Source organism: Mesocricetus auratus, unplaced genomic scaffold, assembly GCF_017639785.1.
Source record: "Mesocricetus auratus isolate SY011 unplaced genomic scaffold, BCM_Maur_2.0 Super-Scaffold_100010, whole genome shotgun sequence".
NCBI classification, from domain to species: domain Eukaryota; kingdom Metazoa; phylum Chordata; class Mammalia; order Rodentia; family Cricetidae; genus Mesocricetus; species Mesocricetus auratus.
The window spans coordinates 45985976-46011996 of NW_024429194.1; the positions used below are offsets into that span (position 1 = coordinate 45985976).

At 37.5% G+C, this 26021-nt stretch overlaps 1 protein-coding gene across 2 annotated transcripts in view; it reads right to left on the reverse strand.

Moving 5' to 3' along the window:
• The window catches only part of Pard3b (par-3 family cell polarity regulator beta), a 953942-nt gene that overhangs the window by 832052 nt on the left and 95869 nt on the right, over positions 1–26021 (reverse strand). For both annotated transcript variants that reach the window (XM_013113796.3, XM_005070579.4), the window contains exon 2: positions 2501–2602. In XM_013113796.3, coding sequence (XP_012969250.1) covers positions 2501–2602 — 102 coding nt within the window. The remainder of the gene's footprint in view (positions 1–2500; positions 2603–26021) is intronic.

Below are 26021 nucleotides of genomic sequence, written 5' to 3' on the forward strand. Positions count from 1 at the left end.
GCTGTAGTTGTCTTCTTCACCCATGCAAAAATTGATAAAGCAATTCACAATGTGAATAACTGTTTTAGAAGTCTGATAGTGAGTAACAAGGGCATGTGTTTTAGAAGCAATCTATTTAGCAAACTAAGTAAACTCAATTAGACTCTCTGAATTTACACCAAACCGTTCCACCTCCAGTAAGAATTGCACAGATGGGTTTTCCATAAGCAAAGCAATTGAGCTGACACTGCTTTTGGATTCACAGTTTTGTCTTCCCTGCTTCCCTCCTTTTTCCCAGGCTATCAGCAGGCCATTACTGCCACTTCCCCCTGCAGGTAACCTATCCTAGGAATGGAACTGTTATGACTTTAGCATAGTGATTCTGTACATCCACCCAAACCTCTCTGTGCCTGCTGTCTGTCTGTGAACGAGTATTGGGAGCCAGGTTACAAACGGGTGGTTGGAAAAGCCCAGCTGAACCATAGACAATCTTGGGCAGGTTTCATAAGCCACAGGACATCCATGAACTGTCCATTGACATTACTACTTACTCTAGACTAAAAAGTAAGGGAAACATGTTCGGGAAGGCTTCTCCATCAACATAAGAACTGGAAGGAAACCTTAAGACTGCACAGAGAACATCAGGGAAAATAACAATGCTCACTTTTTCACCATTTTTTTAACAAAAGAAGAAATGGGAATGATTTTTTCCCAGCAACATCAAAAGTGAAAATCCTTATCGATTGTGTAAAACAACAACAGACTTCATGGAGGGGCATGAAAGCGTACTAAGAGAATATCTGAAGCTGTCCCTAACATATATGAATCTTCTGCTAAGATTTTAACAGAGTATCTCCCTCTGTCTCCTTATTTGATAATGATGTTAAGGCCTATTAAAAGAGAGACTACACATAACAAAGTGTGCTTCTGTGGCTAACAGACAGAGTATGGTTTTTAAATGCTTTGCAAAAACAGTTTAAAGAATGCAGTAGGAGAAAGTGCTGGGTTGGACAATCTCCCCAGATGTTAACAGACTCTTCCTTCCTGAAATGGGGTTTGGGAAATGGTTAGGGTGGGAGAGTTTCTTCTGTCCCTTCTTAATGGAGCATTTTTCTGCTTTTTTCTATAAATATACTGGCAGTGGAACTTAAGGTAGGGGTTGCCTTCTTCATTAAAAATCAAGTCAAATACCTCAGCTACCTCACAGGAAGAAGGTGGTGCATTGGAAGAAGCAGAAAGTGAACTGGAAAAGGCCCATGAATACCCATCTCTTGCTGTTATGAGGGGGCAGGATTCATATGATCTTCTTTAGCTATGCACTGTAGCTCAGTACACAAGAGGCAGACTTGTTTGCTTGAGTTCAGGGCCAACCAAACCAGCTAGAATGAAACCTATCTCCAGAAAACTCAACAAAAGAACAGTCATTATATACCTTAGCAGATACTATCAACCTATGGAACACAAACGAGTTAAGAATCTTTAGTGCCTGCCTTCTTGGAGCTAACAATCTACTGAGAGACATAATGAAACACAATGTCCTGTTGAAATGGCTGACTACCACACAAAGCCAGTCAAGCCAAATGCCAAGAGAAAATATAAAAATACTAAATCTCTGTTTGCAAAGATGAATGTAAGTTTGAAACACAAACACACACACAAACACGCACGCACACATGCACGTATGCACGCACACATGCGCGCACGCATTCCATGAAACTTCAGAAAAACAATACAGAGAAACATGCCAAAATTATTAATAAACCTGTGATAAACAGTGGTAAGAGTATACGGAAGAACCTTGGAAGCAGTTTTATTTCTCAGGATAACACAGAGTTCATATTAATCTGAATGTTTCAATTACAATAATCCAGGGTATTGCCACAGAATAGTTTACTTTCATACCTTTCTTAAAGTAGCATGAAGCAAAATGCCATTAAGTTGCTACATTTGTGATAAATTATTCACAAATAAGTAATAACATTTTTAAAGTTACTTACATACTCAATGAACTACTCTATTTTCCCTTTAGATTGGGGGTAGCAGTTAACAAAGAAAGAAAGACAGTCACACAATATAGTGTGCCATCTAACTTTGAGAAAAATCTATACCATAGCTCTTCAGGAGTCATCCACACCCCCCTATATGCTCCAGTGTAAACACAAAACACTTTCCAACCTCAGGCATTAGGATCAATATTTAGCAACTGACTGGAATAAGCTCCAGATTCAGTAGCAGTAGCATTTCCAGAAGTCTCTGTGGCTGACACTAATTTATTGAGATGTATCGGGAACTCTGGAGAATGAAGAATCTGCTAATTAGGCCACCACAACAAGTTCTCAAACTTTTACAAACTTCAGGAAAACATCTGATGAAGAACTTTGATTTATGAGCTGTCCAGGTGAAACCTGAACAGATGGTATCTTTTACTAATAACTGACACATGAGTTTGTGAAGAGCACCAATGGCTTGAAATTATGCTGCCTGGTGAAGGAAAATGAAGAACATTTTCAGAATCATCTACCTTGTCTTTGTCTTCAACAACATCTGCTAAGACATCATCTGGATCCAGGATTCCTCCATCTGTGTATTCTAAGTGATGAATCTTCACCCAATATCCAGGATCCTGGGGAGACACAAGTAAATTTGATGACTCAGTCTACTTCTACCAAAGTAAGATACATTTTTAAGAGAAACAATTCATCTCAATAAAAATATGCTATACTGGTTGTCTTAGTTAGGGTTTCTACTGATGTGAAAAAATACCATGTCCAAAATCAACTTAGGCAGTAAAAGGTTTATTTTGTTTTACAATTCTCAGAGCACAATCAGTGACTGAAGAAAGGTAAGGTAGGAACTCAAGCAGGGCAGGAATCTGGAAGCAAGGACTGAAGCAGAGGCCATGGAGGGGTACTGCTTACTGGCTTGCTCACCATAGCTTGCTCTGCCTGCTTTCTTATGGCACCACCGTCAGTGAGCTGGGTACTTCTACATTATTGTTAATACATATTTATTAATATTAATTAATAATCAAGAAAAGACCCTACAGGCTACTCTTATGTAGACATTTCTCAATTGAGAATCCCTCTTCTCACATATGTCAGATCTGTGTTCAAGTGTACAAACACTAATGAGCACATTAATAAAACTTTTAAACACAAAACAAAGGTCTCTTCATATAAATAATTGTCACTTTTATACTAAATCACAGAATACCCATCTCATTTTTTTCTGGAATCAAATTACAATGCAAAAAATGAATTACCCAATGAATTTGAAAAGCATATTCCAACTTAAGTAAGGCCCAAAATATTCTAGAGGAGAATAATCTTGGAGGTACTTTCACAACTGTAGATAGTATAAACTATAATATAAAATCCCTAAACCAGAACTATGTAACTCTCACAGTTATCACTTCAGAATATCAAAGTTGGATGGGAGATGGGTTCGTCACACTGACCCCTTTGCATTTTTAACTTTCCATGCTTACTGTGCATCCTCAGCTTCAGTAAAAATATTGAAATATACTTAGTGGTACCTGGAGAAGAGCTCCAGCTCTGTTTCCATTTCCAAAAGCATCCAGATCTCTGGGTAGCTGTGTTCAGAGTTGAACATGAAATTCACTAACTTGAACTTATGACATGGATTATTTCCAACTTTTATTTTAAATACTTGTTTTAAAAAGAAACAGGCTGATATTAAATGTAATGATTTGTTTGTGAATTGCCGAGTTCCAGGAAAAGTATGAAAATAAAGAATTACAACAATGGGAAAAGAATGTGAACGAACAAATGAAATGAAATAAAGCTTCAGTAGAGATTTAAAGGAACAGCCATGCTAAAACCAACTTGGTTCTATGATTCTTACCCGTAAAAAGAAGGAAACCATTAAGCTATAAAGCACTTGATAAAGGAACAGATACCAGTCGGAAATCCTACAAGGATAAAGCTTTAAGCCTTTATCAAATGAATCTTTATTAAGAATTAGAGCTAACAGAACCCACAGAATGCAATTGCGATTTTACCAAAGCTAATAGAAATGATTGCCATACGGCCTTCTCTTTAACCCCTGGTTTTCGAAAAGCTAGAGCACACTAGTAAATACTGATTCTTTAAGGCATCTATATAGAGGTCTTGGTCCAAATATACAACTTTACAAAAATCCATCTTGATACAGTGTGACCCAAATACACAACTTTACAAAAATACACAAATTTACAAAAATCCAACTTGATACAATGATAGACTTAAAAATCTGAAACAATTACCTTTCATTAAACTTTAAACATCTCAAAATTATGTTCCAGAAAGAGTAAGGCTTTCATTGCTTCTAATGCTCAGATTATAAGTGCAAACCCTGATGACTTCTTAAGAAACTTGAAATGCTTACCTCTATTGCCCAGATGAGAAGTCAACGTTATGAGCAGTAAGAACAGTTGGATAAGCAAAACACAGAATATCCATCTCTCAGATACTGTAACGAGAGATCTGTGCCAACTCAAACAATTGTGTTAGCAAACCTGAGCTAAATGTAGGAAGCAAGATTCCAAACGAAGTACTTTGGATCCATAAACAGAATATAATGCCACCTGACCACATCAGTTCTCTAGAACACTTTATAGGTGGAATCCTGACACAGCCATGCCACAAGCAACACATGTCTCCATGACACACAAACCAGAATATGCCTCCTTAGGAAAGGCCAAGTTTATTCATTGCTATCATCATGCACTGAATTGGTTTTTTTATATAATACTGCAGTTCTGTAGATAAAATTTGTTGATATATAACCATGTGGTCTAGTTTGCTTCCTGTTGCCATGATAAATATTGACCAAAGGCAAGTTGGGTTAAGAGAAAAATTTATCTGTCTTATAGACTACAGTCTATTGTCAAGGGAGGCTGAGGTAGGCACCTGGAGGCAGGCAGCAGAGGGATGCTACTTACTGGCTGCTCCTAGGCTCCCCAGCAGCTACTGTCTTCTATAGCCCATGCCCATCTGCCCAGACATAACAGTGACCACAGAGGGCTGGGCTACCTACCTCAATTAGCAATCACCTGCGCAGACATAACAGTGACCACAGAGGGCTGGGCTACCTACCTCAATTAGCAATCACCTGCCCAGACATAACAGTGACCACAGAGGGCTGGGTTACCTGCCTCAATGAGCAATCAATGCAATGCCCTAGAGCCCTGCTGATCTGATTTAAAACAATTCCTCAGTTGAGGTTGCTTCCTCTTAGGCATCTCTAGTTTATATTGCTGACAGAAACTAACTGGCACACCATAATTATAAAAAAGGGAGGCACTCAAAAATGTCTCTTTAAATGGAAGTACTTAGAAGAAGAGCACTGCTGTTTGCTTTCCCATGGCCTCAGCTTGTAAGAGAAGACCATACCACCTAAAACTAAAGTAGATAATCACCCTGAGCAACTGCAAGACACATTCATTCAACCTTACTTCCTTATACAGATATAAACACAAAGTAGGGGAAATAAAATACTCCTCTAAAAGATGAAAATTAAAAACAACAACAACCAAAGAAAAGGCATTGAGGAGGATTTCTCTCTCACAAATGTGACTAACAAAGGGCAGCAGGAAGATGCTGTGAAACCACACACAGGACTTCTTCCTCAGAAACTGTTATGGGATCTGGTTTTTTCAAGTAGTTTGATAATCTGTGATCACATTCAATAAAAACAGCAAACAATATAGTACTGCACTTTTAATGAAAAGATGCAATTTTAAATCACTATCTCACATTGATTCTGTCTTTTTATGCATACACAAAAAACAAAAAATGAGTCTGATGAGATGGTCCATCAAGTAGAATCACTTGCTGGACGAGCCTTATGACCTCAGCTCTGCCCTGTGTAACCAGGGTAAAGGAGAGAACTGTATTCTGAAACTGTCCTGTACCCACTACACATGTGTCATGGTACCCATTCTCTCCCTGTCTCTATCTCTGTGTGTGTATGTGTGTAAGTCTCTGTGTACATGTGTGTGAGTCAATGTGAATGTGTGTGTATCAGTCTGTGTGTGCATGTGTGTGTGTCTCCGTCTCTCTCTCCCTCTTTGTGTGTATGTATGTATGTGTAAGTCTCTGTGAATGTGAGTGTGTGTGTGTCAGTCTCTTTGTGTGTGTTGGTCTGTGTGTATGTGTATGTCTCAGTCTCTCTCTATTTATGTGTATGTATGTATGTATGTATGTATGTCAGTCTCTGTGTATGTGTGTATGTGTCAGTCTCTTTGTGTATGTGTGTGTGTGTTGGTCTGTGTGTGTGTCTGTCTCAGTCTCTCTCTTTGTGTGTATGTATGTGTGTCTAAGTCTCTGTGTATGTGTGTGTGTGTCAGTCTGAGTGTGTGTGTGAGTTTCTTTGTGTATGTGTTTATGTGTGTGTGTCATTCTCTCTTTGTGTGTATGTATGTGTGTGTAAGTCTCTGTGTATGTGTGTCAGTCTCTCTGTGTGTGCATATGTATGTGTACGCGTGTGTGTGTCAGTCTGTGTGTGTATTTATGTGTGTGTGTCTCAGTCTCTTTGTGTGCATGTATGTGTATATTCAGTCTCAGTGTGTGTGACTGTCAGTCTCTTTGCATGTGTGTGTGTGTGTGTGTGTGTGTGTGTTGGTCTGTGTGTGTGTGTGTCAGTCTCTCTCTTTGTGTGTATGTTTCTAAGTCTCTGTGTATGTGTGTGTCAGTCTCTGTGTGTATGTGTGTTAGTCTCTGTGTGTGTGCATGTGTATGGGTTTTTGTGTGTGTGTGAGTCTGTGTGTATTTCTAACAAACACAGACAAAACAGTATTTTTTAAGATAAGAGTAAGCTCATGAGGCTCACACATCTAACCCTGGAGAAAAGCAGACAAGCCTTAGAACAACAGTCTCAGGTGAGCATTTAATACACTCAAGATAGGAGGATCAATAAACAAGAATGTAGCAACTATGGTTCTGTCTCTGTGGCATTCAGTTATGGGTCCATAGATCACTTTAAGAATATGGATTCAATATTAGCAGCCAACAGCCATCATGAGAACATAAATTCACTCTGACCCTTTTATGTATGTAAACATTTCAACCATTACACTACAGTCAACATTTTGCATTTTGTTTACATGGCTTTATTACCATCAGAAAAGAACTAATCAAATATGAAAAGATTCACAAATATGTCATGGCTTACAATTAATCCTAAGGATCACTTTAGTGTAGTTTTTTTCATGATCATGACATTTAGTTTACATTCATGTAGCACACATATCTGTTCACATATAAATACTGTTTTTAAAGTATCACTGTGCATGTGCTCATTTTGCAACCTAATAAGTCTTATTATGTATATATATATATATATATCAGAGATCATTAAAGTATTGAAAACGAACATACTATATGTCATATTTCCTGTATTTCTAATAATACACAGATAATATATATCTTCCTGGAATTAAAACTAAGCCATTCTACAAGGATGAATGTCAGAAACTCAGATAAAAATATTAATTAAAGGAACAGGACAGTAAAATGTTTTTTGCAATGATTACATATAGAAATTGTTCCAGACATGTGTAAGCATTAATAAAGAACTTTTGCTATGGACATATGACATAAAATTTGACTAAGGTTTTAAAAATTATATTAATCTAAGAATAAAAGAACCCCAATTTTCCCTCTGCAATGCCTAAAGTAGACTGGCAAAGCAGATGCTGTAATAGTGGGGACTTGTGCTAGGAAACAATAGACAGGTCTCTAAGCAAATACTTAGAGGTAGAAGAAGGGAGGAAAGCAGTTTGCAGTGGCTTACAGTTCCAGAAAAGGCACTACAACCGAAAAGCCAGTGACTGAATAGGGTCACAATGAACCTGAACTTTTGCAACACTGAGAAGAGCTCAATGATGTACCTGGTCTCCTACAACTTAAGTTGTCACTAGAATCATCTTACCCACTGGAATGCAACAATAGAATGGGAGTTAATTGAAAAGACAGAATTTTCTTTGCAGAACTTTTCATATTTCATGGCATGGAACCACAAACATGATTTCTCTGTTTTTAATGCCAAGAGATAATGTATTCCCATGCTTACTGGTAGCCAGGTATTATAAGTACTGAATGTTTCCTATGATTAACTCATCTACCCTCAAATGTCCCCATAAAATAATTATTAATACATTTTACAGATGAGGAAGGCAACAGGAGAAAATGAATGGACTTATTCAAGGTCAGACATTCCATGAATCCCAGAGTCAAATGTTTTTCTTTATATCTATAAAATACATAGAGGGGCAGATTCAACGTAAGTGTATGAAAATTTTTGAAGTACTTTGTACTCTAACTTTATAAGACATAGTTGTAGAGGACTCAGGTGGAGGAATGGGTCTTTTCCCATGTTTATATAAGTATATGGACTAAAGTTATTACACTGGACTTCAGCTGACCCATACTTAGTAAGAGGGAGTAGGGCTTCAGGGTCTTTTGTACCAGGTATTATGTAGAGGACACAGTGGGTGTTAATGAAAGGTCCCAAATTCATTGCTGACGTGTGTCTAAGCAGAAGTGAGAGAAGTAATAGGGAAAGGCTTCCAATCAGAATTCCTAATCATGAGAATGCAGGATGTGGGCAGCTGTCTAAAGAAAGAATACAGAGCTGAGTTTGTGGAGTCAGAAGTTGGGTGGAGATCTATTAAAATGTATATACATAAAAACTTAGCTATTTCTATCATAATGCTTTGGTGCTATTTTTCTCTTTATTGAAAGGTCAGAAAAGAGAAAGATGCTCTGCAGGGCCCGCAGGGAAAATATAGGGTGGAGAAAGTGTGGAGAGGATGATGGGCAGAGAGCAGAAGCCTCAGAACCAGCAACCAGGCAATGCTAGTTTCAGAAAGCAGCCCAGGACCCCAAATACGGACCCCTGACAGGGAAAAGGGTAAGCACAAAGGCAGTAGTGTGTAAACAGGTGTTGTATCCAGAAAGGCAGTAGTGTGTATACAGGTGTTGTATCCAGAAAGGCAGTAGTGTGTATACAGGTGTTGTATCCAGAAAGGCAGTAGTGTATATACAAGGTGTTGTGATCTAGAAAGGCTGTAGGGGATATAAAGGGTGTTATGACCCAGTGACATTGGCTTCCAAATGTGCCTTCATGTTGTTCATGTAGTTCCAACTACAAACTTCGGAAGAAAGTCAAACACATCAATCTTGCTGAGGTAATGTTAGCAAACTGTGCTTCTGAAGGATTCAGAGATACAGAGGTGCGACAGGTCTCATTATGAGTTCCACACATTCCAACAAGTGTGTCTGACACATGTACCAAAGTCACTCAGTTTGTATTTCTTAATTGTAATTATCCCCACTTTCCTCCTTCCAGTCCCTCACAGCTACCTTCCCTCAACCCCCACCCATGCTTCCCAACTCTCAAGTTGATAGCCTCTTGTTTGATATTATTGTCTCATATGTACGTAAGTATGTATGTATTTGTATGCAAAATAGATATAAATATAACCTGCTAGTCCATTTTTGTTGTTTGTAGCATATGGTTTCCAGGCTGACCACTCTGTATTGGACGGGAGAGGTTAATTTCCATTCTCCCTATAGTCATTAATTGACCCTATTGTAGTTTCTTCTGGATATATATGGAAAAGTCTTAAATACATTGAAATCAAATTTAGTGATGTATATTAAGGATAATACATCATAACCATAGGTTTTATTGTAGTAGTACCAGAGTGGTTTAAGATTCATTAAAAGTAAACCACAGTTATTTGGATACTACATGAAAAATGTAGTGGAAACCAGATGATCCCCTCAAAGAGTTCAGGAAAAGGATTTGCAAATACTCCAACAAAACACAATAAAATATTGTAGCAATGATCTGCTGGGAGGAGGATGCATGATAAAGATATTCCATTTATTGATAAATGTAGTTGCTAGGGTGGGAAACTCAGTGTTCTTTAAGAGTGTAAACTCTGGTAGATCTAACATGCTCTAGTGGATACCCACACTCCTAAGATTATACTGACAGCACTAATTGGATTACATGCAATAAAAAAAGAACAAATAAGGACAGAAAGTTAAGTGAATATGATACGGTGTATGGATTTGAAAGGAGATGGGAGACGATGAACATGAGCAAGATACAACGTATGAAATTCTTGAGGAATTAATAAAAATATTATTTTAAAGTAACTCCCAGTACTCAGAAGGCAGAGGCAGGCAGATCTCTGTGAGTTGGAGGACAGTCCAGTCTACAATGCTAGTTCTAGGATAGCCAGGGCTACACAGAGAAACCCTGTCTCAAAAAAACAAAAGAAAAAAAGTATTGTAGCAAACTAGGCAAACCAGTAGACAAAATAATCAGTAAAAGAAAATTAATTGAATAAAAATATTAGTATAACAAGTATCATAGCATCGGAATATTTAAATGATAATATATATAATAGTATTAGAACATTTTAATGGTAATGTTTTTAACAGCATCATAAATAAAATGTTAAAATTATTCTAACATATATTTCAAACATCTATGCTAAAGATTAAAAATCTTCAGGACAAATTAAAGAAAAAAATTGTCATAGAATAGGAAGTTGCTAATCTTACCCAAATTAAGCAAGGTTAGGGTTAAGGTCAGAAATGTGAAGAAATAGAAAACTGGAATATTGAAGTGTGCATATGCAGTTACTTTGGAAAAGACAACAAGTAGACAAAAATATTCCATTGAGGTGAACATAAGCTGTTTAGTTTTGTTTCTTACCATTGTGATAAAATACCCTGACAAAGGCAACTGTACATCACTGTAGGGAACTCCAGGCAATAAGAACCAGTCACATCATACAAGATACAGAGCCAAGAGCCATGAATCAAGGCATGTGTACTCAGTTTTCCCATTTGCATTCAGTGCAGGGCCCAGCCCAGGAATTACTATAACCCATATTCAGGGTGGGTCATCTCATCTCAAATAAGCCAACTAAGAGAATCCATCACAGGCATGAACATAGGCCAACCTAATAGAGACAACCCACCATTGAACTCCTTTCCAAAGAGATCCTAAATTGTATCAGTATAAAAATTAGAATTGGTCAGGCGTGGTGGTATGTGTCTTTAATCCCAGGAAGTAGAAGCAGGCAAATATCTGAGATCAAGGCAATCCTAGTCTCCACAGTGAATTGCATGATAGCCAGGACTGTTTAGAGAAACCCTGTCTCTAAATCCAAAAATAAACAGATAAATATTTTAAAAATTTAAAATCAATGATCACATAAACTTCCTGCTTATTTTAGCCATTCCACCTAATTATTTCTGGAACCAAAACAAGCATGCAAAGTTACCAAAAGATATATACTCACTGTCTAACAAAATTATTCCTACTTTTAATATCAAGAAACAAACGGAATATTCACCACACAGTAAAAAGGACAGAAGGACACACTGCAAAGGACTCCTATAAAATAAGAATGACATGCTGCAAGTTCATTCAACAGCATAAATGAACAACACAAAATCGCATTGGGCAAATATAGCCAAATTACTTTTACAAAGTACTTCTGTATGATTTTTTATGCACAGTAACTTCAAGGTTGTCACAATGATTTCACAACACGAAAACAAGTTGAAGAACAGTAAGTGTAAAGAAAAACAAGGGGATTTCTTGGACCATGTTCTATTTCTTGGTCTGTGTGCTATTCTGCATTTACCTGTGCATTTTCCTATATCTGGACAAAACTACAAAGATATTTGTATAAAATGTAAAGAATTTTTTGTTTCAAATATGTGTTTTCTTTTTTCAACTGACACAACTAATTCCTCCCTTCATACATTACATTTTTACTGATAAAATATAAAAACCACGAGGAGCCTGTTCAGAACGGCAGTCTCAACTTTTCAGGAAAAGAATCTTCAACAAATACAGGAATGTAGGTGCTGTGGAACATGGAAGGCTAGGTAGGTTATACCACCAACAAAATGTGTGGCTCACTGTCCACCAGGTATTTCAAATGTCTACTATTTACAAGGATAACCAAAGACTTTAATAAGCCATATTTTGAATGAGTCTGTTAAAAAGATTATAGCCACTATCTGAAACTATGACATTAAATACTGTGTTCATATTACACAAGGACCAAGTTAAGCCTGTGTTAATATGGCCACCTATGCTTAAAATATTTTTCCAGATTCTAAGAGGTGATCATTAACCAACTAGAGAATATCATGACAGTAACCATGGTGACTAAAGAACTATAAATATGTTTATAATAAACAAGCTAAACAAAGTTCACTTAAATTGGAAGACAGAAGGGGAAGGAAATACTTCATTATTTTTGAAGAGAGTAGAACTTCAGTTCATGAGAAACTGGATGCTTACAGGATAGGTAAGGGAAACAATGCTTAGCAAAATTACCTCTGAATGTCCCCAAGGGAGATACCATATTGAAAACAAACATGCCTTGTCTTCATGAGACCAACACCACATTCTTAATATCATGGAGAATCTTACTCATCATTTTTTGTTCGGGTGTGTACCAGACTAATCATTGGGATTACAGTGGCAAACATGTTATGCAAATATTCCTACTCTAGTAGGTCATTGTCAGGCTAAAGTCAGACCCACTATCATCCATAGCATGTGGGAAGTGACACCATAGAGGTAAATTAAAGTCCCTGGAGGTATGATTACATCTGGGATCCATGTTCAGCGATTATAGATAGTATATTAGCCATGTTATTAAAATATGGATCCCCTGTTTGTCCTTAAGATGACTTTTTTATATGAATACATGAAAAATAAACGACCATATGGGGTTTTCCATCAAAGTAAAAGCCTTATACATCAAAGCTGTGCTACTCTGAAAAGGTAACATACACAATAGAGAAGCTGACTAAAGTTCAGCATAAGAAAAATCTTTCCAAAACCTCATGTGTAGTGTACTATATTCTGGAGCATAAGCTCTCAACCCCTGTAAGATATCGAGGATATATGACCATAACATGAGGATGCTACAATCCCCTGTAAGATATCAAGGATGTATGGCCATAACATGAGGATGCTATGTGGTTTTGAAAAAAATGGGAATTGTGTGAACATCAGCATTATCTTCCAATTCCCACCTAAAACCCCAGAAAAGGCTTTGTTCTTGAAATAAATACATCTAATACAAACATAATGGATTTGTCTGTAAGCCTAATGGCAGACTTACAGTATATCTGTAAGTGAAAATTTTGTAGCTCAACACACTTCAAATTTCCCAATTTGTCAGGTATTCAAGGGGTTTTACTGTAGGACACAGAATTTCATTAATCTATACACAAATTTAAGATAATCTGAAAATTATTGATTAAAGATTCATTTTTGAGACAGTTTCTCACTCCCAAAGAACCAAATCACCTCTCATAAATGGGGACTTTCAATGCTAATAAATCTAATAAATTCCCCCAGTTCAAAGCTTGGTAAAAATCACTGGCTCATTGACCACGAAGAACTCCTTTTAGACTCCCACCTAACAGGAATCTAGAAAGCCCAAAGTTTAAGCCACAGAAAGGCAGATGTTTTGTAGTCATATATAATTCTGAACCAAAATAATTTCAGTATAATAGCAATTACAATTCCAGGGAAGCCTATTTTTATCTCAGAGATTAAGTTTTATCTATTTGCCTTTTAAATTAGAAAGTAAAATAATTTAAAATTTAAGGTATATACTTTGCATCCTAGTTTATATATTCACTAAATAGTGAAAAGAATATCAATCAATCCACATTTTTAATTCCATGTTGTATTCATAAACTCCACAGTTTTATAAGGTGACAGGAAAGGTTCAGTTTGATCCTGTGGATTAGCCTAAACATATGGGAATAAACAGAAGTCTAGAAATGATGGCACATTTTTATAAAGTAATGAGTATTTTTAATTATTTTCAAATCTACTCCCTATGACATCAGACATATTCAGAATCTTTATAAAAATACTTAAAATCCCTTTAACTGTAGATCTTGAGAGGAAGCTCATCATCAGCACATGAAAATATGAGCTTTCTATAAACCATCAAGATTCAATACAGTTAACAAAAAGATTTCATATGTATTTAATCAATACATTTTTTGTTTCCAACAGGAATGATTTTTAAAACACTAAAGCATTACTAACTTAGTAATGCTGAAGAGAAATAACTCAACATAATTTGAAAGAAAACAGCTCAAATTCTTTTAAAAAAAGACAGAAAAACATGGTTTCCATTGTTTGTTTCCAGTGAAGTTTTATAGTCCAGAGCCCTGAGTGCCAAGGTTTTAGAAATCTGTGTGGTCCACAGGAATTCAAAGCCTACAGTCAGGGAAGGAAAGCAGCCATCCCATCAATGAGAAGGGAGAGACATTAAGTTTTAAAATAGTGTGTCTAATGAGTATGCTGTTCAAAGATGAATTTTAACAGTAAATTTGAAAAATGTAAATCCATACAACTCATAGTTTAAAAACAAATTTACTGTTTAAAAACTATGAGTTTGGGCATTTAAATTCAAAGATTCTGATCTAGGAATGACAACTCTGTACACTAGTTCTAAAGAATACCTTTGAAAAACACTGCTACCCTTGTGTGTATTTCTGTGCATATAGGTGAATATGGTGGTTTAAAGCATCCTATCAGCCACAGCCCAGGCCTCTAGTCTTGTATTTGAACAGTGTTATGCCTGCAACACTGTAAAGAATGCTCATTTACAACAGAGGAGCTACTGGTGACAGTGTTTATAAAAGTAGGCTAACTCTAAGATAAACGAAGAGATCTTCAGTTTTATCCCCTGGAACACTATTTATAAATGTCTCTTCAGTACGACAGCAATCAAGAAAATGAGGAATTATCTGTCTTTGATCTTCAAAAGTATTAAGGATAATACTGCTTGCTACTGTTCGTTTATTTCTCCAGCAATGAGGCCATTTCTCCAGAATGTTCCAGATGGATCACAGGTATGGCGAAGGTGAGCACAACGAGTACCAACAATGAGGTCATTTCTCTAAAATGGTCCAGATGGATCATGGATGTGGCTAAGGGGAACTCAACAAGTACAGAAAAGGGAGCAGGAAGAGCTGAGTCCAAACATTCCCTTCTCAGACATGACGTAGACTTTCCAGTGTAGCTCCATCAGCATAGAAGTATCCCCTTCTCAGACATGACATCAGACTTCCCAATACAGATCCAGCAGCATACAAGAATTCACTTCTTAGACATGACATCAGAGACTTCACAGTGTAGCGTCAGCAGTGTAAGAGAAGCGTCAGGAGATCTTCCTGTACTTACTTGTTCACTTTCTTAGCCTGGTCTCCCCAAACTAGAACACACGTTTCTTCAGTAAGATACCATGAACATCTTCTTCACTGCCTTAACCCCAGCCCTAAAACTGGCTAATACTGTGTCCTTGTTATAGGACAATGAATAAGGAAACATGGAGAGGAGTTGCAGCCGACAGCATCAGGGAACTGCACAGAAAGCCATCCTGCTATACCTTGTGCAAACTCAAATCACATGGCCTAGATCTTGTTATCCTGGAAATGGCAACATGAATGGAGTTGCTCCCAATACGACATAACAGAGGCCTCCATGAATGCTGTAAATATGTGTGAGGAATTTTGGCATTTATAAATAAAACAGAGTGAGAAAAACCTGTTCTTGGAAGAAATAAATGTTAAAAATAAGTGAGGAGACAATATAACAAACATCTCAAGTGAATTAGCGGCATGCTAGAAAGGGATAAGCAATTTAGGAGAGAACAAAATAGGTAAGGGCAGTGGCAATGGGGCCTTGTACTTTTGAACGTGGGGGATTGCTATCTAGTTTCATGTCATCTTGACACAAGCTATTTGGGAAGAGGAAAACTTGACTGAGAAAATGTCCCTACCTAATGTAGCATATCCCATAAAATGAGAATAATCTAGCATACTTACCAAAATGAAATCATCTAGTGAAAAACTAGACAACTTTAAAACCAGAGGCTGAAATCTAAGCTCTAGTACCTACATAGAATGGGGGCACTACATTCAACCCTTGTAGGATTGAGAACAACTTGTTACATATTTCTCCCAGAGACGCGCGCGCGCACACACACACACACACACACACACACACACACACGGAGTTTTGTATTTGCACTTTCATCTCTGACTTGTTGAGTGCTGTAGTGACCCCAGTATTGAACATAACCCTCTCCTCAGCTGTACTGTCAACAGTGTTCATTTTTATATCACCCTCACTGAGAGGTCAAAACAGCACATTGGGACAACACAGGGAGCTGGTAATCTTTATAAAGGAAGCTGATGAGAAGTGAGAAAAAAGTGTTAAAAGTATCCAAGTTTTCCTATGCCAAATTTTTGGATGAAAGTAAATTACCTTTCCCTGTGCATATGATCAAAAGATAAAAAGCAAATCAATTAGCCTTTAGGATTCTTGCTTTTCATGTGTTAACACGCAAGCATATGGACTCTCTCTCTCTCATACACATACACACAGAGATTGTGAGTAAACACTAAAATTTTTAGGAAGTTTTTATTGCAATAATATCTATGGACATGCTATTGAATTTTTTCAAGTTATCTGTTTGCTATATTGTTATAGAAGAATAAACAAAACAATATGGAACTCAACCACAAATAGTTCCAGAAGCACTGGGGAGATTGGCCATCTGCCTTTAATATATAATGTCATAGCATACAATAATGTAGACAAAGATAACAATACTATTAGCTAACATTATTGTATAAGTCACCACATTGTTATACTATCATTACATCACTAATCCACTAACACAGGGAAGAAAACATCCTGTACAGAAATGTTAATTAGTGGGAGGCAAGTGACAACAAAAAATAAGAACTCAAAGCTCACCCTGTTAGAAAGATAACAAAAAGTTCTAGAAAAAAAAAACAATGCCCAGGAAAAAAAAGTCTTCCTAAGAGTTACAGCACGATATTGTCTGCATATGTTTTCTACATTATCCATGTAAGTTAGTGCGTATATTACTATGGAACAAAAGCTGAGATGATGTAGTTTTACTTTGAACGAGGAGCCCACACAGAAAACAGAAACCAAATCCTCAAAGTTCTCCTCTAGCCTCCACCTGAGTGTTGTCATGGGCACCCACCACACACTCACACTTTATGACAGTCAAAAACTAAATAAACGGTTGAGCTCTTGAAGAGGGTTTTTTGTTTTCTGTTTTGCTTTTTTGGTTTTTTTTTTTTTTCGAGGCAGGGTTTCTCTGTGGCTCTGGAGCCTATCCTGCAGACCAGGCTGGCCTAGAACTCACAGAGATCTGCCTGCTTCTGCCTCCCGAGTGCTGGGATTAACCTAACATTTACAAGATGTTAAGTCACATTCAATTTGTTTTTGTACTGATAATCCAGAGAATTTTAGTGAATAAAAGAATAGAAAATTTATAATTAAAATAAAATTTTAAATAACTGGGTCAATAATCATTCAAAAGAAACCCAAATCTTCTTCCAACCACAACTCTAACCTTGACGCACAGAGGCACCAGTCAACTAGAAGAGCTGTTGATTGACACGGGAGGACATGACCAGCTCCTTGGCCATGGCTCCCACTGAGTCATGTTCATCACTGGAAATCAGATTATGTCCCTTGTTTATTTGGTTCCCACAGATGGGGGAAAAGATTAGATTGACTCTATAGTGTATACAGCCTTTCAGCTTCAGAGAAACCTTCCATACGTTTTCATCCACCTCCTTCTAGAATGAATACACAGCTTCATCATCAAATGACTACCTGTTTTCTTTCTTTAAACTAAAGTTTTAACTCTCTTTATACTTACCTCATTAAGCATCATTTTACTTGTCTGTAAAAATGATGCACTGGCAGCCTGTTATGTGAAAAAAAGGCAGAGTCCAAAATTTTATAATTTATTAGCAATATTGCAGCTCAACCCAAAGTCTTTCTATTAAGTAATGCACTGCATTTATTACAATATTGACAGCCCATAAAAGTCAGGGTTGCATATAAATGCCACCCCCTACTTTGTATCTCCCTGTCTCTCTCTCTCTCTCTCTCTCTCTCTCTCTCTCTCTCTCTCTCTCTCTCTCTCTCTCTGTCTCTCTCTTGTTTTTTTAGGACTTATAGCAAATATGAAACCATGGTAAAGGAACAGGAAGATGGGAAAAATAATGACTTTAAAATGCCTTCAAGTACTTCAAGCAAAGATGTAGCTAAGTATGGGTGAATGGAACTTCGGAGAGGGCAGACCTAGAACATGGTTTAAGAAAATCTGAGGTAAAGCAATAAGCATTAAAACATCCGTCAAGATTTATTGGCTGTATTATTTTCATAGATCCTATTATGGTGATAGTGAAGAACACACTATGGTCCTGCTTTCATGAAGGCTGTTGTCTAATCACTTTATGTAATGCTCATTGATGTAAAAGAATGTGACAAACATAGTGTAACAGGGGAAGAGTTTATTTGGTCTCTTAGTTCAGTGGATGCTAGTTCACAATGGCAGAGAAGTCAGTAGGACCTGGAGGCAGCTGGTCACATCACAGCAAGCAGAAAACAGAAAGTTTGTATCTAGAAGTGGGTGTCACATTCTGCTTTCTGGACCACCGTCCCAAAGATACCACAAGCTCCCAAAAGAGGACTACCAGATCAGGACAAAACATTCACTTACAGGAGCTTGGAGTCAGTGGTACATAAAAAAACAAAACAGACCCTAAGCAAAGACAATTATCAATATTTTAAGGTCTTACCTAACTAACTTTCATCACTTTCTTTCATTCTCTTGCTTGAGCACATCATTCTCTAACTGTGTGTATACAGTTTCCTCTTCTTGTTATACCCACAGCACTAACTGCACATGCCAAATTCACAGTCTCTATTGTCTGCAGATTTTGCTCTTACTTAGAGCCAACTCCTGCAATATACATTGAGTCTTTCATATGTATCCTACTCCCTGCTGACATCATTCCTAAACATGCCTTTACATTTAAAAACTTTGTTTAAATGTAAAGGCATGTTAAATGTAAAGGCATGTTAAATATCTATACTGAACCTTATTATACCTTGTTATATATCTGCTGGGCTCTACCCCATTGGAACACAACACAAATTCTCAAACTGTATGCTTGGTCATACACCTAGGCATTATTTTTCTTGTTATATGGCAGTATGTTTTCAATTATATGAGCCATAATTCCATGACTAACCTTTGCGTCTCTTCCTCAATCCCACAAAAAGTCTGTCCACAAAATCTGTCCATTCTACATCTAATTTTTCTTCACTGTGTCAACTATTCCCCCTAGACAGAGTTGCCTCCATCCTTTGCTTACACTACAATAGGTACTTACATACTTTCTCCCTGTGCTGCATGTCTTTTTTCATAGATGGATAATAAATATCCTATGATGCATTTGTCCTGAACGTATTTCTCCCTTGCCTAAAGTGATTGTTAACTCTTCTAGTCCTAATGCTAGCCATATCTCTACAAAGCCAACCCAGATACCTCTTTGTTTGTATGTGAATCCTTCCCCAGTTCTCCAGTCAATATAAATTTCTCTTATCACATTCCTCACATCCCAACTGTTAACTTTTATCTTTTAACTCATTTTGCGTTTATTAACTGAATACGTTTCTTCATTGAGAGCAGCAGAATGACTTCAAATTTATATGTCCCCTGTACACAAGAGATCCCAAATCAGTATTGAAAGCCATATTGAGCCCAACACATGAGTAGTGATCTCATTATGGATCCACTAAATAGTTCAGCAGGTAAAGCCCAGTGGTTTGAGTTTGAATCTCTGAATCCATGGTGGAAGAAGAGAAGCAACTCCTGGGAGTTGATCTCTGACCTCTACAAGCATGCCATAGCAACTTGCACCCACATTTATACATACACATTTACATTTGAAAAAATCATAACACAGAGATACCATATTACTCATATCAAGAAGATTCATTGGATCCATGTAAGTCCAAAGGAAAGCCATACTAGCTAAAATCACAAACCACACATTCATTACCCCATAAGAAGTTATGGACCAGCTTTACACTCTTTGTAAAGACATCAGGTCAAACCCTTTAAAGTTTATAAGCTTATACATATTGTTCAAATGAGCCCTATGATGCCCTTGGAGATTTCTGGAACTTAGGAAGCAATTAATATCAGTGTTCCACCTCACTCATCCTAGTAATTTCTACTTCTTTGCAACATAGCTTCCTGGTGTGAATATATGGAATTTACCAGCTAGGGGTCATAGATTGTTTCACTCGAGCCTTCACTGACTAAACTCTGTAGCTGAGGACAGCAAAGACTAGATGAAGCACACTCCCTAAGTAGTGGTTAATGGTAGAAACAAGATCACAACAGTGTCCCTACTGAGTTGGTACTAGATATCCATGTAAAACAGAAAGGGCCACAGGCAGAGATAATGGGAATGGCTAGAACTTTCCATCCACTAGTTAAAGAATGTGGATCCCTCATCTAAAACAAGGAAATCTGCCCTTGGGTGTGAGGCCACAGCCCTGAACCAGATGGCATAGAAGAACTGTGCCAGAAGAGCATCTTTGTTCCTCTGGCTGAGCCATGAAGCCCTTTTAACAGGTGCCAAACAGCTGGTGGGAGGCACACTGCCAGGCTGAGACCCCACTTTCATATGGTTAAAAAACATTGCCTGTCCCTTCTTCAAGGCTACAGCAACACCTCTCACAACAATATACATGTATCCTATATACATACATTTGAGTAATTTTTAAGAGCCTAAAATGGAGATATTTTGTTCTTTCTAGAGAATTTTTAAATCCTGGACTAAAGTACAAACTCAAAAAAAATCAAGGAAACCGTAGTCACAAACATATAAACATGATTAACATACTGCAGGACTCTGAAATGCCACTCCCCAAATTCTTAACATTCCAAAATCAGTACAAACATTCCGTGTGCAGTCTTCACTGGGGCAATGGGTTCACTAAAGCTGAAAAAGATAACACTTGCATCAAATTTTTACATTTGCCAAAGTTCCCATTAAGCAAAGAGCTTTTAAGCTAATGCCCAATAAATATGTTAAAAAGGATAAGAAATAAGAGAAGTAGAAGGCAGTGATCATTCCTCAGACTGCCCAAGCTCCGCATCCTGTGTATGTTCCCTAATGAGCACTAGAGACAAATTCTTACCACTGCTGCTCTGTAACATTCACACGCATATTAGAAAACTCTTATCAGGAAGTATAGCCAAAGGACTATGGCCACTAATAAGTTCAAATTCTCAGACTATTGCCTATGTTTTTTCAGAATTAATTTTACCAGAGCCAAAAATGTGTTTATAAGGAAACTTCCTTAAAATCCAGGATCTTTTCAGGATCCACTGCCATTCACCGCCTCATGCTGACAGGAAGATCGGGTTCCAATAGGTGAGACCCACAATGACAAATGACTAACTTTCAGAGCTAAGGGGTGAGCATTTATGCCTTACTGGCTATAAATTTTGTTTGTTTATGTTGCTTGAAGACCACTTCTATAGCTCACTCACCAAGTACAAATGTAATTCATGCTGAGGATGAGAAACACATAGGCATTGGCCCAGTAGGTGAACAGTCTAACACAGAGGTACAACAGAGGGATGCTTTGGCTCATGTTCTGTTCTGCCATCTCAGACTTCCTTGTCATCCACTTTTGATATTTGAATTAAGAACAAATACTTCAAAATAAAACCTATTCACTGGCATACCTAACCAATGTATAAGTAAGCTATTAGAACACAATATTAGCCTCCAATCAAGAATGAAATAAAAATTCCATCCAATTAAGGATTTTATTTGTTGAGCAAAACAAGCTTATTTGCTGTCATGTTTGGATATTGAAAAAAGATTTCTTACATTTGTTTTTCATTTGCTATCCATTACATGTACACTTAAAATATGTGTTTCACAATCTTGGCAATGCACATATGCCAGAAAAATACTTTTATGAATCACAAGGGCACAATTTCATTCTAAAATAATGCAACTATATATGATAGAACCAGTATGTGTCTCATTACCAAAATCATAAATTATGATAATTTCAAAAAGTTCTTATCCACTGTGCTGTCTACATAATAAAATTAATTTGCATACAACTTGTACAAATAAAACGAACACCCTCACAGAAAAGTGGAAGAGACAGTATGTCTCAGAGAAGGTCAAAGACAATCAATCCTGAGCTTGCAAGGCTAGGGTCACTGCCATGTGTCAAATACTTCAAACCCAATGAATCTGTCTTCAATAACATTTTCTAAAATATAACATGCATATTTTTATTTGAATTTTTAAATGCATGTGTTTTGTTTGCCTATGTGTTAATCTACTACATGTGTCTGGTGCCTGAAGAGGCCAAAAGAGGGCATCAGATCCCCTGGAACTGGAGTTAAAAAGGGTTGTGAACTCCAGTGAGGGTGATAGGAATCAAACCTGATCCTGTGCAAGAGCTGAAATGCTCTTACCACTGAGCTGTCTCTCCAGCCCCCCTCAATATTATCTTTATAGTGTTAGTTTCCATGAAACAAGGAAAATAATGTCCTTCATTTGGTAAAGCAGATATGTGTTTAGTTTTCAGAAATATGGATTAGTAAATTCAAGAGGTTTGTTCATAGTCCTTCTCTCGGTCTCTGTCTCTCTCTTTCTCTCTCTGTCTCTCGTGTGTTTGTACACCATCAAACCGAGGACCTCCTACATGTAAGGCAAGTACTCTAAACTATATCCCCAATCCCAATTCAGCAAATACCCTAACTTAAGAACTGGCAGTGTAACCAAGGAACAGGAAAACATTCTCATCAACAAAGTATTACAGCTCACTGAAGGATGTCAGCCTTAGAAATCTGACTAAAACCCACATGCCAGGACAGGCAGAGAGATAGGAGAGGAGATGTAGGAGTCCCCTGTGGCCTCCCACAAGGGGGACAAACCCAGGGAAAATAGCTGCCAGTAGAGTTAACATTTTGACAAAAAAGATGCTGACCTGCTCAGGATGATAAATTTAACTACATAAGTATGCAGCAAACGCACCAATATCTACTTGTTTTCTTTGGGGGTTGGAAGGAGAGGGAAAAGCAGTACAGCCCTCCTTCCCAGTACGTGTGGTGTCATTGAGAGTATGTGGGTAAATCTGATAGTTTGACAGGGAGGGATTCAGAGCATAAGCAACAGTGTTGCTCTCAGTGTTGGTCAACTGGTTTTGAGAACCTCCAGATCTTTTCAGGGCACTAGAAGGTCAGGACTATTTCCACAATAGTTGATATTCTCTTTACTTAATGCAGTGCCCTTTGGAGGCTGGTAGTGTACTCTGGACAACACACGAGCACCTGTGTGCTGCCCCTTTATTCTTACCACTGGCTTCTTGCTAGTTCTAGACAACAACAACAGCAACAAGGAAAGGCACCCTCATTCAGGAAGTCTTTGGTAGGGCAGCAGGACTCTAATGCTTACTAAACCACACCACTGAGTTACATCTTTTTAATGTCCTGTGTGGCAGAATACAAAGTATACATAAGTACCTGGACACGGAAGAAGAGCTTGAGAGATTGCACTTCAAGAACTTGCTGCTGTTTCAAGGCTACGCCACTTGTGTTTGGCATTTGTATTCAAGTCTTTGAAGACAAAAGACCATCACCTCAAGGAAAACAATTTATAGTATTCATAATCAGTAATAAAATTTTCAGCTTACCAAAGAAAACTAGAATTCTGAAGAACTTATGTTTACTACAGTGGGTGTACCATTTCCCCAGTTTTTAAAGACCTTCCTGGTAGTAGTGTTAGTTTTATATGGAATATGATGATTTTGGTGATATATGATATGTAAACATCTGAGAGAGCTGCACCTGCCAATTTACTAAATGGTGTGACATCACAAAATCACATGCAGGTAAAAGACATATCAGGAATGGAAGACAGAGGAATGAATTTATCTTAATAGGGCACAACGTTTCTTGCGACTGTTTTAGTACCCACCACACGCCTAAAAAGTCATTTTAGAATAGCTCTTGCCAGCTTTGAAGTAATTCTCAACTACTTAAATAAGCTATTAAATGATTCTTCCTTTTCCTACTACATGGTTGTCTAAGGCCCAATATAAATGAACCAAAGTAGTATATCACAGCAGACTGGAGACAGAGAAAGGTGAGAATTTAGTTGTTTCCCATTAAATTAGACATTAAAGAACTCTGTAAAGAATATACAGCAAAACTTCTTTCATTTTAAAAATTTCTACATTTGACATGGAGAAGAAATGGTTCCTTGTTATCATGGCTCCTCCCACATCTAACCAAGAGGTGCCCTGATTATTAAATACTTTGCTTAGAGATATTTAAGGGGGAAAATAAATGAATGTTTAGATTCTCTCCTCTGATGTGGGGAGACCCTACAACCTACAAAAGCAGAACCTTCTCAGTACTGCACTGGGTAGAAAAGGATCCAGGCACTGTGATTCCTGGGAAGGATAAAGCTTGCGGAGAGTGAAACTCTCTTCCTAGTAGGAATCACATTACTGGGTAATCTCTGCAGGGGCATGCTTCTGAGGGTGAGCTGAGAGAAGAATGAAAACTGCTCCTAAGAGACAACATGACTGAAGAGGCACTGGATGCCCCACAGTCTCTGGAATTCACTATTGTTGCTAAAAGCATAGCAGCTGACAGATTACTAGTCTGTAAAGGGCATCCCAACCTGAAGGAATCGCGGTGCAGTAAGCCCACATTTCTCCCTGAGAAGAACATCAGTATCCACCTGCCTGCCCGATATGCAAGTTCCAGGTCTGGCACAGAAGTATGTTAGTTAAACTACCTCCGAAGTTAATGGCTTCAGAGTGGGCTCAACTCACAAAGCCATATTACTTGTTCTATAAACTCACTTACTAGTGCTTTAAAATTAAAGTTATATAGAGATAGAATATATTAGATTTGGCAACACCTTTCTCTAGTAGGAATAATAAGATATGCAATCTCTATTATTAGCAGTAATTAATACTATGTTTTTCAAAAATAAAAGACAAAAAAAATTTCACAGAAGGCAGGGGAAAAAAACTCAGGCAATTAAAGTAGCAACTTTTTAAAAAGATTATAATTTAGTGCCAGTGTCACTTTAGAAATGCAACTTTACAACCTGGCAGAACCTAGACCAGTGCTTAACAAGATTCTGGCTTTGTCCATTAATGATTTATTATACATTAGTTGAAGTCTTTCCAAAGACATTATTAACGTGCCAACAAATTAGCATCTTTTTTAAAAGGTACATGATTCCCTATGTTATGTATTTTCATCAGTCATCAACACAACATAACATTCCCCCTGGTAAACTACAGATAAGCAATAAGTAATTTTGTTTTTATGTTTAATAGCTGTAACTGAGGCAGCAAGAACACTTCAGGAAACAAAGATGAATCTAGCTGGGTTTTTTTCCTAAAAAGTTTCAAAGAGAAGTTGGAAGATAATAGCTAATTGCAATAGTAAACATGGTTGAAAGAGAAACTAGTGATACCAGAACAAAACTTTCAAACGAGGAGACATGAAGCAGGGGTGCACATCTATAATTAAGAAGGTTCAATGTTCAACAAATACTTTGAATTGTTTCTTCCTAAGGGAAACAGAAAAAAAGGGGGGTGTATTCTCCAAAGTCTCCACTAAGGCTATAACATCCCCTTCTTTCTTCACATCCCCTTACCATCCACATCTGAGGCTAAGGTGAGTCCCCTTTCCCATCCTCATGCTTTAAGGCTAAGATGAGTTACCTTTGGAGGAATTTCCCTGTGATCATGTTGCTCCAACTCTCCTACAGAACCTGAACATCTTAGAAAGAGACTAGCATTAATGCACGATTACATTACATAATACCCATGGCCAATTCTGCTCAGTGTGAAAATAAACTTTGGCATGGCCCTAGGTAGTTGTACTATAATCTTCTTGGTAAATAGTACCCTTGTTTATAAAAGACAGATTGATGTCACTTTGAAGCTGCTGTTGAATAATGTATGAAAGTGTTTAAGATGGTGATTAAATGGTCTCAGACACCACCACACACATGTTGAAAAGTACAGACTGTGTTGCAAATCACATATGG